Consider the following 13,445-nt stretch of genomic DNA (forward strand, 5'->3'; position numbering starts at 1 on the left):
GGAGACCGTTCCACTGTCGAACAGCTCTTACTGCCAGAAAGTTCTTCCTGATGTTTAGTTGGAATCTCCTTCCTTGTAACTTGAAGCCATTGGTTCAGGTCCTACCCTCCGGAGCAGTAGAAAACAAGCTTTCCCCCTCTTCCATGAGAAAGCCCTTGAGATATTCAAAGATGGCTATCATATCTCCCCTCAGTCTCCTGTTTTCCAGGATAAACATACCCAGTTCCTTCAACCATTCCTCATAAGGCTTTCAGATGTTGGCTTGGGGCATTGTAAAGAAAGAGTAGCAGAGAGGGAGTGCGACTCGTGCTTCTGTTTCCACTGCTCCTGAGACTTTTGCAAAATAACAGGAGATGTGCATCTGAGGTCCAATTTGGTATTGTAAGTAGGATGTTGGACTGGGGAGTCCTGGGTTAGAATCCACCCACAGCCACGAATCTCAGTGGCTGGCCTTGGGCCTGTTATCCTCTCCCTTTCTCTCTCTAATCTACCTCATTTTCCCCTGTGGGCAGAGGTGTGTTCTCTCAGAGCAGGGACCAAACACCCCTACTCCCAACCCCTCATTTCCCCCCACAAGATCGGGAAGTAGGAGAAGAATGGGTCAGCCCCGTTTTCTCTGCCATTTTCTCTGATCCAAAGCTTTGTTTAAATAGGCACTTTTGCTGTGGATCTCAAGGTCAGTTCCTTCCAGCTCCTCCCCAGAGTGACTAATATTCTGGATTAGAGATGGAACTGATAACTCCAGCCTCACCTTGGGTGCTAAACACACTGATAAACTGTAAGCCCCCAATGGCATTTCAAAAAATCCACCCTAGAGCAAGAATCTGATTGTGGGATTTTTGTCATCTGTTTAAAGAACCCACATGATCCAGTAGATCATACTGGATTATACAGGGATTCATCTGATACCCAGCTGCCTTTCTGTTCTCATTATGATCCATATTCCTGAGGGCAGATATTCCTGTCACAAGATCAATGAGGTAGTTAATGGAGAAAGGATGGAAAAACCAAGGATGAACCTTATGAACACCTTGTGTTTGGGCTTGTCAAATCTCCCAAGACTGGCTTCAGCAAATGGCTGGAGAGCGAGGTCAATTCCTGGAGACTCCAAGCCAAACCTAGGAGAGGAGCTTGCAGGAGGCGTGGGGAGAAGGAGCCGGATAAAGCAATTTGGGTTTATTTATTTCTTGCACTTCTGTTCCAACTTTTCCATCAAGTTCCCTGGCCTGGACTTCCTCATGTGGCTCTGCAGTCCCAAGCGATGTTCTCCCTGCTCCTGCCTTAGATGGCTTTACAAAGGGGAACAAACAAATACATGGAGGTTTGAGTGGCTGAAACCCCTTGGGGTGACAGCAAGCATGTCTCTTAATGCCCGGTAACAAATGTGGGAGGGGGCTGTCGCTATCTTGTTCTGTATCGGACTTCCCAGAGGCATCTGCTTGACTGCTCTGGTAACAGGATGGTGTTCTAATAGGTTCATAGCTGTCCTTTTTGGAATTGTTTGCACTCGAGGGTTTGCACATGGCCAGGCAAATAAGTATGTTTTAAGCAACATATTCCTTTGCAAGCCAGCATTAACCCGAGGAGGACTCTCTGCAGCCATGCTGCAGTGCGAAACATCTTAAAGCTGAACCGTTTTGTTGTTGTTCAGTCGTTCAGTCGTGTCCGACTCTTCGTGACCCCATGGACCAGAGCACGCCAGGCATGCCTATCCTTCACTGCCTCTCGCAGTTTGGCCAAACTCATGTTAGTAGCTTCGAGAACACTGTCCAACCATCTCATCCTCTGTCGTCCCCCTTCTCCTTGTGCCCTCCATCTTTCCCAACACCAGGGTCTTTTCTAGGGAGTCTTCTCTTCTCATGAGGTGGCCAAAGTACTGGAGCCTCAACTTCAGGATCTGTCCTTCTAGTGAGCACTCAGGGCTGATTTCTTTGAGAATGGATAGGTTTGATCTTCTTGCAGTCCATGGGACTCTCAAGAGTCTCCTCCAGCACCATAATTCAAAAGCATCAATTCTTCGGCGATCAGCCTTCTTTATGGTCCAGCCTTCTTTATGGTCCAGCGTTTTGTACTACTAAGCAATGCAGACCCTCCAAGTGCCCCTATTTTCCAGGGACAGCCCCAGATTTGCAGAAGCCGTCCTAGTTTCTGATCTGATCCAGGAATGTCCTGCTTTCCTTTAGGACGTCCCTATTTCCATCAGGGAAATGTTGGAGGGTATGGATGCCCCTGTTTTCATTGGAGGAATGTTGGAGGGCGTGAGTGAGGTACAGAGGGTTTGTCGAGCTGCCATCCAAAACCCTGCCACCGAGTTTTGAGACGACCGTATTGGAGCCACGGTTTAGAGAACGGCATAACATTGAAAAGAGGATGTTGTGAAAACTTAACGCAAGCCCACATTTTTTCAGACCACAGGAAAAAGTGGAGGAGTATTCTTTCGTTTTGCCTCGTTTTAAAAGGTTGCTGTCGTAAAGTTGCAGGCAGCTGAAGTAATTGGGCGCACCATTTTAAGTGCGGCCCCGGGCCTTGAAGCGTTCTGACGCTGTGGGGCCTCTTGTCATCTCTTGTTCTAGAAGTTTCTGAGAGATAATCTGAGGGAATCTTCTCCCAGCATTTCTGTAAACGCATTCTGCCTTCCCGAATTAGCTTCCTGCGGATGAACTCAGGGGGCTGGATAGGGACACTTTTTCTTGGACATGCAGTGCATGGCTGGCGACCTTTCTGAGGTGCGCTTGGCTGTCTCCGCTCGTTCCTGCTGGACCTGACCTCACTTTTTATTCTGAATTCACTCCCAGGCAAACCAGGACGCAGTAATTAGCCGGGCCCCTGACCAGAAAGACGACCGAGCCATCAGTCTCCGGGATGCGTCGGCAGTTTACGATCTTCTAACTATCACACTGGGCAGAAGAGGGCAGTATGTCATGCTTTCTGAGGTATCTACTCCTAGGTTTTCTTCTCTCTTTTTTATCCCCCCCCCCCCAAAACAACAAGGCAGCACTCTACGTTCTTCCAAACACACACTAGCTTGCTTATAACGTTTGCTGAAGTGTATTCAAGTGGCACTACATCTAACTGAAACATTTATGGGTGTACACATGTTCTGCCTGGGGCCGTGTGCAATACATCCCATGACTCCAGAGGAGGGAGACTCCTAAGGCCACCTTTCTTAACGCTGGCAGCGTGGGAGCTGCTGTAATGGGCCATTCCATGAAAAATGAGCCTGATAAGAATGCTAGATGAGCGCTGGACTTTGGTGAGGAAGATTCCAAACGTGCAGTCTAACCATTTTTTTAAAAGCTAAAGACAAAAGAAGTTTATTTTATGGACCTTCTTTTCCAAAGTCCACCCACGTAGTCTTCACAGAAGTGTTCAAGTTAAAAGTTTTCTGATGATTGTCCCACCCGTGACAGCATTTTTTCCCTTAATTTTGTATCGTTAAATTTCTTAAACTTAATTCCTGATTGCATAGTTGTAACCAACAAACATTGATTTAAACAGATATGCTGAGTTTATCATTGATTCACCTCCCAACTCACAGAGTTTTTCCATAAATCAAACTTATCTCAAGCTCCATGTCCTTTTTTTGTCCCACCCGTGACAACACTTTTAACATTTAATAAAATTGTCAAAAATATCCATAAAAATAATAAAAAAATTAGTAAAATGTTCAGTATCTTATTAAGAACATAGTTTAAATTTTGGTTGTTAATTCTTATGTATATTTACATTGTTACACATGTGTGAATACCAAAAAACATGGTCAAAGTGTCCCACCCTTGACAATGGAATGGCCCTAATGCGTCTTCTTCCCATGACGCTGCAGCAATACGAGGAGCGTAATTCACTTCTGAAATTTTGCTGCCGCGGGATGTGGGGATGGCTGTCAGCTGAGATGAGTGGGGCCTGAAACAAAACGTTGTGCTGTATCCTCACCTCCTAGCAGGAGAGTTCCTCCAGGTTGCACCATTCCACCCTCCCCATTTTCCTACTCTCTCTTTGGGGGGGGGAGGGGAAACTATGGAAAATGAGCAAGGTCCCAACTAAAGAAGAATGGCAACTGAAACTGATGGAATTATGCGCAGCTTGCGGGTCTAACATATAGAATGAGAGAACATGAAGAAGATACGTTTAAAGAAGATTGGAAAATGTTTACTGAATATGTTTGGGGTGGGAATTGTGCACAGTTGAAAACGCTGGCAGCATTAAGATAAAGTCAACAGTGTAAATAAGTTTTGATGGATGGCGCTGTGGGTTAAACCACAGAGCCTAGGGCTTGCTGATCAGAAGGTCGGCGGTTCGAATCCCTGCCATGGGGTGAGCTCCCGTTGCTCAGTCCCAGCTCCTGCCCACCTAGCAGTTCGAAAGCACGTCAAAGTGCAAGTAGATAAATAGGGACCGCTCCGGCGGGAATGTAAACGGCGTTTCCGTGCGCTGCTCTGTTTTGCCAGAAGCGGCTTTGTCATGCTGGCCACATGACCCGGAACCTGTCTGCAGACAAACGCCGGCTCCCTCGGCCTATAGAGCGAGATGAGCGCCGCAACCCCAGAGTCGGACACGACTGGACCTGATGGTCAGGGGTCCCTTTACCTTTACCTTTACTGAATGGTTTAGTTTATGTAAGATATGCAGGGGTTCATGTTATGCAAAATGAACCATGGAAAGAGAAGACGGGAAGTCACTGAGATTTTAAGGTTGTTTGAATGAATATTCTAAATTGTAAAACAGAAAATTTAATAATAATTATGTAAACAAAAAAATGGGGGGGGGAGAGGAACAACTTAACAGAATTGGATCCAATATATTGATGAAAATGTGTTCTCCAAAACAGTGGGAAAGGCTAACAGCACGCACCCAAGAGACTTTACTTGATCCCACCATATCAGGCTGCCTCCTGTGCAGCTAAAACCTGAACTATCCCAGATGGACAAATAAAATCACCTAGGTCCCCACCCCCTACCCCCTCTTTTGGTAATGATTTCCACAAAAGTTGAGAATCTGCTAGTGATAATACTTGTGCTTTCTTCTTTTTTCTCCCCAGTGTTTGGAGAGAGCAATGAAACTTGCATTTGGTGAATTTCACTTATGGTATCAACTGGCCCTTTCCATGGCAGCTTGTGGCAAGGTAAGGCACCAACACCAAGAACATTTACGTTCATGGAAATGTTTCCATTATCTGTACTCAATTCTCCAAAGCAACTACAGTTGTTGTTGTTGTTTACGGTACATCCCATCCTTTCCCCCCAAACAGACCCAGTATGAGTATTATTGTAATATTATATTGATTAATAGGTGTGCATAAAGTATTATTCTAATCACAGTTTCTTCCAATGCTGAGCTCAGGTGGTTGAGTGTGTTAACTCTATTTTTTTCCCTTTCTAATTTAGATTTTCATTGAATTTCTAAAAACAATTACATATTAGCTTCAACTTTAATATTATTCCCCTTTGGCATTTGGACTTCCCACCCTTCCCTCCATGATGTTTTTGTTCCCACCCTTCTTCCTGCTGCATTGTACACCATACATTTATCCAATGTGTGTTCAGTCGTTCAGTCGTGTCCGACTCTTCGTGACCCCATGGACCAGAGCACGCCAGGCACACCTATCTTCCACTGCCCCCCGCAGTTTGGCCAAACTCATGTTAGTAGCTTCGAGAACACTGTCCAACCATCTCATCCTCTGTCGTCCCCTTCTCCTTGTGCCCTCCATCTTTCCCAACATCAGGGTCTTTTCCAGGGAGTCTTCCCTTCTCACGAGGTGGCCAAAGTACTGAAGCCTCAACTTCAGGATCTGCCTTTCCAGTGAGCATTTATCCAATACATATCCTCTATTACATTTGTTATCGTTTTGTTTCTGCTGCTCGTACTTCAAATCCTGTTCCCTGACTCCATTTGACTGTGGCATTTTGAGTACGTTAACTCTCAGAGCAAAATTGGGTTGCCCAAAGAATAAAGTACACTCTGTATAATTGGGGCACAGTCTTTCTTTGCTGAAGTAGAAACATTTGTGAACTAAATAATCTTGGCTACGATATAAGGCAGCTTTTTATACTACAAGGATGTCCTGGTCTCCTACCTAAATCTTGTTAAATATTCTGGAAGCTAAATGGCATGATCTTCGTGAATTGATCCAAGATCTGTAAATATTCTGCCTGATACTCTGAGCAGAAGCTATTTCTTTCTCCATCTGTGCAGTATTTCAGCCCTAGCACTGAAGCTTTCCCAAAGGATTCCTGCTCTATCCTCTGCAATGCTGTCATCTCACTAATGGCAGGGACAGGACGTGTGGACTAGGGTTTTTATCATACTCTGCAGCTTGTTGGCAGAGAGCCAGAGGGATGGGGGGCAGGGAAGAAAGAGGATGCTATCTCTCCAGACCACCAAAGGCACTTGAGGTTTTCCAAGGCAGAATATCTCTTTTCACCTGTCTCTCTGCCACAGCCAATTCCTGACCTCATTAGAAACATGAGCCCACATCCCGAGGTTTTACTTTCAGACTTGCAGCACCGGGAATAAATATGTGACATGATGGAAACACAGCATGACAAGTGCTTCAATTGCCCCCGTAAATCTTCAAAATCTTTGATCCTAGTATCTTGTAAAGAGTAACCAGAGGATCAGCCCTTGTTCTCATCTTGTGTCCCGGACTCTCTCTGCTGTGGTTTATTTATTTCATATTTATCTATTGGGTTTATATACCGCCTTATACCAAGCAGATCTCTGGGCGGTTCACAGAATAAAATCAAAATACAAAACCACAAAATACACAATGAAAATAACAACAACAACCCTATAACCGCCCCCCCCAAAAAAACACATTTTAAAAAGGCATAGGTTGTCCAACCTGAGCTTGGTAAAAACACCACCTTGTAAGCGCTCATAAAAGGAGAAAAATAACACTGATTTTCTCTTGCTGGTCAACCTTTTAGTGCAATGCAAAGGTTTATCCGTATCCATACTTTATAATGGCATTTTGACTTTCTTGAACAAAGGCTGTGCTTTCTCGGTCAACTGCAACCTGCAGCCAAATTTTGAAAGTTTGGATTTCTGGGAAGAGTGGCCTGTCCCTCTTCCTGCAGCAGCCTGTTGGGTGGGAAGGGAGGAGATGCCGGAAAGAGAGTGGTTTGGGGGCACACCATGTGCGCCATGCCCCCCCCAGTACTCCTGAAGAAATGTAGTCCTTGACAGAAAACGGATTTCCCCACTCTGTAGGGATTCAGTTTCCCCCCCACTATGAACAGCACAGATCATGAAATGTACTGAATATAGTTTGCAGGTGAGCTAGTGAATTGATAACTACTAACAAAAAATATCTTGGCTTTTCTAATTGTTGCGATGGAAGTCCAGGTGGCACACACCGGGCCTCCTCAGCAGCTTCCCATCCCGGCACAGACCAGAGCCAGACGGGATAGCTTCCACCAGGGTAAGCTGCATCAGATCCGTCCAAATTCTAGCTCTCCATAAGGGCTGTCAAAGTTTTTAGGCAGGAGGATAGTTGGGAAACAAGGGTGGAGAGTGGCTAGCTTTTCTCCAACCCCAACTCCCTTATACACAGGATCCAAAAGTGGTGGGGGCACTTAAACCAGGCCCAGAGGTTCCTGAGTAAGAATTGTTTGAATATGTTTCTCTTGTAAGGCCACATGAGAGTCGCTGGTGCCAATCAGAAGCAGGCCATTAGTCTCTAGCGCACACGGAAGAACTGCCAGTCAATCTCGGAGACAGGAAGCAGGGTCTGTAGGGGATATGTTTCCGTGTACAAGTAATAGGGATGCATACATGCTATGCTGTTTTTGCCTGCCTATATACGTGGATCACTCGTAGCTTAGTGGCACAAATCACTCCTAGGCTTCAAAACAGAGTTCCGTTGGGGAAAGGGGTTGGTTGTTAAATCCCTAGCTCCGGGGATTGTAGAATCTCTGGGTGGGAATAGGGGTACCCTGGCAACTCTCAGCATCCTCAGCAAACTACAGTTCCCAGGATTCTTTAGGGGAAAGCCGTGTGCTTTAAACGAAGTGAGGAAAAGTCTGGCTACCATCTTAGATGACTTCAAAAGGGGACTAGCCAAATTTTAGGAGGCTGAGGCTACGAATGGCTTCCAGTTACGATGGCTTCATGGTTCCTCGAGGGCCAGGGACACCGTGTCTCTGAATTACCAGCCTCTGGGGAACAATAGCTGGAATGGTCTGTTGTTCTGCTGGTGGCATCCAGTTGGCCAGTGAGGGGAACAGGATGCTGGAAGCAATGGACCCAGGGGCCTGATCCAACAGGGCTCTCCCTATGTGTAGTTATTCTGGAGTAAGTGACAGTGAGAACACAAGATCTGATCTTCTATAAGAGGCTATAATTCTGATTCTCTTTGACTGTGTGCGAATGCAGGCCCATGGGCAAAGGAGACAGCAGTTCTGCCTCCCTTAATTGATGTTTGAGATATTTCCTGGGCACGGCAAGGAGTGAAGGGGAGGTTTTGCAAAGAGCTGCTCTGCTCTCGCCGATGCCTTGGTTACTCTGAGCCTTTGCGTGGGCGAGAGAATCAAACGGCTCCCAGCTGATGTTTGCTGTGCCGCTGTAAATTTTGGCAGAGCGTCGGGCAGGGAAAGTACAGCGAGGCTTCTCTGCAATCCGTTATCACCATTTTTGTTGGGCTTTCACCTACTTCCCTTTTTTTCTTTTAAAAAGGAAAAGGTCGGCGATGGGCAGAGGCAAGGCGCTCCCCTGCTGTTTAATAAACTGTGTGCCAAGCGCATTGATATTCAGAGATGGTTGTTAACCTGGGTGACTGTTTCACATTTTAAGTGGCTCCCTTGCCAGTCTGATGTCGTGGTGTAGAGCACTAGGCCCAGTGCTGGGTTTATATCCCTAACTTGAGTGAGAAGTCTGTGGGATGTTCACTGTGACACACGTGTTGCTTTTCATGTGTCTGCCATGTTTGCATGTAAAGTAGGGAAGGGATGGGGTTGACACCTGTCCCTAGGAAAACAAAAGTGTCCCCTGTCCAGTTTTGGCCCAAAATGGTAGTTGTGTCGCTGTTGGTGCAGCTGAGGAAGAGTCTAGCCTGGCACAAGTGACAATAGAAAGAAGGGAGAAGGAGCAACCTTTCCTTTCCTTCCATCCATCCCCGTCTCCTTCATTCCCTCTCGCTGGTGGTCCCCCTCAGCTGCCACCTGCCAGTCGAGCATGGTGCGGCACTGCCACTGCTTGGCGTCTCTGCCGCCCTGACCAGACCTCTCCTTCTCCCTCCTCCTCGTCCACAATAAACACTCCAGGGGGGCGTTGGGCCTGTAACAAGCAGGGTCAGCCAAGCTTTCAGGCCTTTGGATTGCAACGTATGTTGTCAGCTTTCTGTAGAAGGTCTGGAGAGCATCTGAGGCTTTCTGTCCCTCTTGGGCTAACGTCCGCTGAATTATGGAGGAAACCTTAACAGGGTATTCCTCTGTTTTGAAACCTCTCCAGCCTTGTGTGTGGCCTGCACTGGCCAAGCAGGTTCCGGGGAATGTGATGGCCCTGTTGTGGAGGGGATAATCCCTCAGAAGAATCTGCCTCAGAGAGCCAGTGTGGTGTAGTGGTTAAGAGCGGTGGACTCGTAATCTGGGGAACCGGGTTCGCGTCTCCTCTCCTCCACATGCAGCTGCTGGGTGACCTTGAGCTAGTCACACTTCTTTGAAGTCTCTCAGCCCCAATCACCTCACAGAGTGTTTGTTTTGGGGGAGGAAGGGAAAGGAGAATGTTAGCCGCTTTGAGACTCCTTCAGGTAGTGATAAAGCGTGATATCAAATCCAAACTCCTTTTCTTCTTCTTTTGGAGTCTCTGGCACAAGGAACTCCTGTTTGACATGTGACTTCCTGTCCTAGCCACTACTCCATGTCATGGACCGCCTTGTGTCTTGCCTCACTTCATTCTGTTGCTCCAGCTACTTGTTTCTGTTTCTGTTTTGGAGGAAGGGGCAGTATTGGTGCCCGGAGCAAGAAACGGATGGACATTGTGCATGGGAGAGAATAAGGATCAGTGCCCCTGTTTTAAAGTAAGATGCAGCAAGATAGCTCAGTTGGTAGAGCATGAGACTCTTAATTTCGGGGTCATGGGTTCGAGCCCCATGTTGGGCAAAAGATTCCTGCATTGTGGGGGGGGGGGGTTGGACTAGATGACCCTTGGTGTCCCTTCCAACTCTACAGTTCTATGATTCTATAAATGCGAAGGAGGCCGAGGTCTGGATAATGGGACCTGTCATGCCCTGCTTAGCCCTGTGTCTCGGCCAAACGCTGCTGCGTTTTGTCGGTCTGCCGTTTTTGTCGTTTTATCATTCTCCGTGTGGAGAAAGGGCGATTTGTAAATGTAATGGGGGGGGGACTTCTGTCACAGGTTTCTTGTGAGGTGCGGGTGAGGGGAGGGACAGAGGGAGGAATAAACACACTTATGTGAGCTCTTTGGGACGAAAGGAGGGCGATGTCATGCCCGTCAACATTTCTCAGATGAAAATAGGGAAACGCCTATTCTATACCTTCCAACATTTCTCAGATGGAAATATAAATAGACATTGTGTCCAATACGCAAATGGTCCAAAAGTCAGCCATGACCACAACCCCACCCTCCCGAAGGCCAGATTCAAAGTTTGACCTGGCAGCTTGTAAGGGTGGCAGAAAGCCGTTTAGAAAGTTAGGGGGAACTGTGTAAATATATCTGGGGTATAAAATTCTGCAGCGGCAAAGGATTGGAATGGTTTGGGATGCTCTCTTCTGGTTGCTTTCCTTTCAAAAGCTTAGCCTGGTTGCTAAGTAACGCACTTTAACAAAGAAAGAAGGCAGCAGCCGTACATTTGTCTTTCCTTGCAGCCAGGAGCCTTGGGAGAGTCAGGGGCCTTCGCTGGCTCCTTAAATAGCACAAGCAAGGATAGGACGTTAAAAAGATTGTACTGGTTCAAGATTTCGTTACAAAGGTCAGCCAGCTAGAGGACACTCGGTGGGTCGATTTTCTCTGCCGGGAGAGGAGGGGAAAGAGGGCGTATGTAGTGGGGAGAGGGAGATAGAGAGAGATTTGTGTCTCTCAAGCACATGGAAATTTCCAAAGATTCCTGAAGATTCGTCAAAACCAGAACGAGCCGGCTAAAAAGCTATATTGCCGCTGTGCTTGAATCGCAGCCAGCGGCTTGAACGGCGAATGTGGGATATTGGGTCGTCGTCATAAACTCTGGGGAGTGGGTTTACACTAGATTATATAATCTCTCTAATCCTAGGCAATTGCTTTAATGACAAGGATTGGGAACAGACTGGCTGCCAGTCTCTCCCATCCTTGCAGCAACCAGCTCCCAGCTGCCACATGGGGTGACAAGTATACAATATCAGCCCAAATCTGGGCACCAAATTGCACCAGATTAAGAGAACTAGAATCTGAGACTGCAAGGAAGCGGTGCATGTATGACAACATGTTTGTCATGTGTATCCACTCCATTTGGATTTGGAAGGTAGCCCAGGCAAGACAGAGAAACCTGCATTTTGCAGTGGCCTCTGCAGGCCCGAGGGTATATTGTTTGCCTTGGGGGAGTCTTGCCCTGCTTTGAAAGACTAGCTCTGTTTGACTACCTTCTGCTCAGTATGTATGCTTTTTAAAAAAAAAAAGAGGGGGAAAAGAACTTTTTGAAATCGGTACATTCCTGGTTGCTGCAATCCAATTTCTGTATGGTTTCTTCTGGAAGCTGCTTAACTGTATATTTTAAAACCAGTTTAGGTAATCCCTTCGCATTATAACCCTCATTTCTCTGTATGTACCAAACTGACTTGAAATCAACTTTATGTTTGTGCATGCTAGATATCGACCACATTTCCATTTCCCCCCTTTTTTCATCCACAGCTTTAAGTTTGGTAGTTAAAATTTCCCCAAACATGTCAGGAAGGGAACACATCTCATCCTTCTGCTCTGGTTTTTTTGTTTTTCTGGATGCAGTCCCCCCCCCCCCCAGATAAAGCTTGGATGGTTCTTCTGTGACTCCATCTATTGTTGTTTTTTTGTGTGTGTGTCTTACATTGGAATTAATTCATAGGAATTAAGTTATCATTATTCCTTGCAATGAAAGCCATCAATTTCTTAAATTCATTAATAAATAATTTTACTTCTATTAATTCTGTGTCATTCATATCATAAATTCAATATCCCTGCTTGATCAAATTGTTTTATTTTCAGTCATTTTGTCATTCCGATATTACTTCAATATACTTCGTTAGCAAAGCAGTTAACTCTTTAAGCTAATGCATTATTAATAGATCATTTTAAATATCAGTTTTTTAATCAGTGATGGAAGGGACCATCAAATCCGAACTACTGCTCAGTGCAGGACCTGCAATGCAGGATGCAACTCATACATACATCCCTGGTAGAACTCATATTCACCTCCTGCTTAAACAGCTCCAGCGAAGGAGAATCAGCCATCTTCAGAGGCAGTCTGTTCTGTTGTCGAACAGCTTCTATCATTAGGAAATGTCTCTTAATGCCTAGCTGAAATTTGCTTCCCTGCAATTTTCAGATATTAGTTCTCGTCCTGCCCGCTAAAGCCTTAAGAACAATGATTACTGACCTTGATGGTTTACAGAAGAAGAAGAAGAAGAAGAAGAGGAAGAAGAGGAAGAAGTGGAGGAGTTTGGATTTGATATACCACTTTATCACCACCTGAAGGAGTCTCAAAGAGGCCAACATTCTCCTTTCCCTTCCTCCCCCACAACAAACACTCTGTGAGGTGAGTGGGGCTGAGAGACTTCAGAGAAGTGTGACTAGCCCAAGGTCACCCAGCAGCTGCATGTGGAGGAGCGGAGACGCGAACCCGGTTCACCAGATTACAAGACTACTGCTCTTAACCACTACACCACACCAGTAACTAAGAGGCTTCTGAATATCATTCGCCGGGGAACAAGAGCAGGAGAAAACTGCTGCCCTCATGTCCTATTTGTGGACTCCCCAGAGGCATCTGATTGGCCACTCTGAGAAAGAGGATGCTGGTCTGGACAAGCCTTTGATCTGATGATCCAGCAGGGGTTTTTTAAAGACCCTTGTCAGAAGCATGAAAGAGACAGCTCACTGCACACTGTAATTCCCTGCAATGGATGTGCAGGGAAGAGCTTGGCTGTACTGTAATGGGTGAACAGCAGGTGTTGCAGTCCAGAACTGAGAAACTGAAGTCTGCTTCACGTTTGACTTGGGGTGGGGGGACGCCCACCCTATGCATTGATCAGAGGCATCCAAATATGGAGTTTTGTATGCAGACCTAGAACTTGTATTGAAATTCTTCCCCAGTTTAAAGTCGCATCACTAATAAGTCTAATTATTACTATCTTGCAGTGGATCTTGCAAACAATGCACTTTCCACCCACAGCCTGACTGAGGAATACTAACATTTTAATTATCTGATTATTTAGGCCCTACACAGACGCTGCGGAATCCACTATTACTCTAATATGTGTGATCAT

The 13,445-nt window shown here is 46.1% G+C and overlaps 1 protein-coding gene across 1 annotated transcript in view; it reads left to right on the plus strand.

Annotated features, from left to right (window-relative positions):
- Window positions 1-13,445, plus strand: part of TTC7A (tetratricopeptide repeat domain 7A) — a 162,065-nt gene that overhangs the window by 40,546 nt on the left and 108,074 nt on the right. The window contains exons 9-10 of the mRNA XM_033144919.1: window positions 2,796-2,933; window positions 5,039-5,122. Of these exons, the coding sequence (XP_033000810.1) occupies window positions 2,796-2,933; window positions 5,039-5,122 (222 nt within the window). The remainder of the gene's footprint in view (window positions 1-2,795; window positions 2,934-5,038; window positions 5,123-13,445) is intronic.

Source organism: Lacerta agilis, chromosome 3, assembly GCF_009819535.1.
Source record: "Lacerta agilis isolate rLacAgi1 chromosome 3, rLacAgi1.pri, whole genome shotgun sequence".
NCBI lineage: Eukaryota > Metazoa > Chordata > Lepidosauria > Squamata > Lacertidae > Lacerta > Lacerta agilis.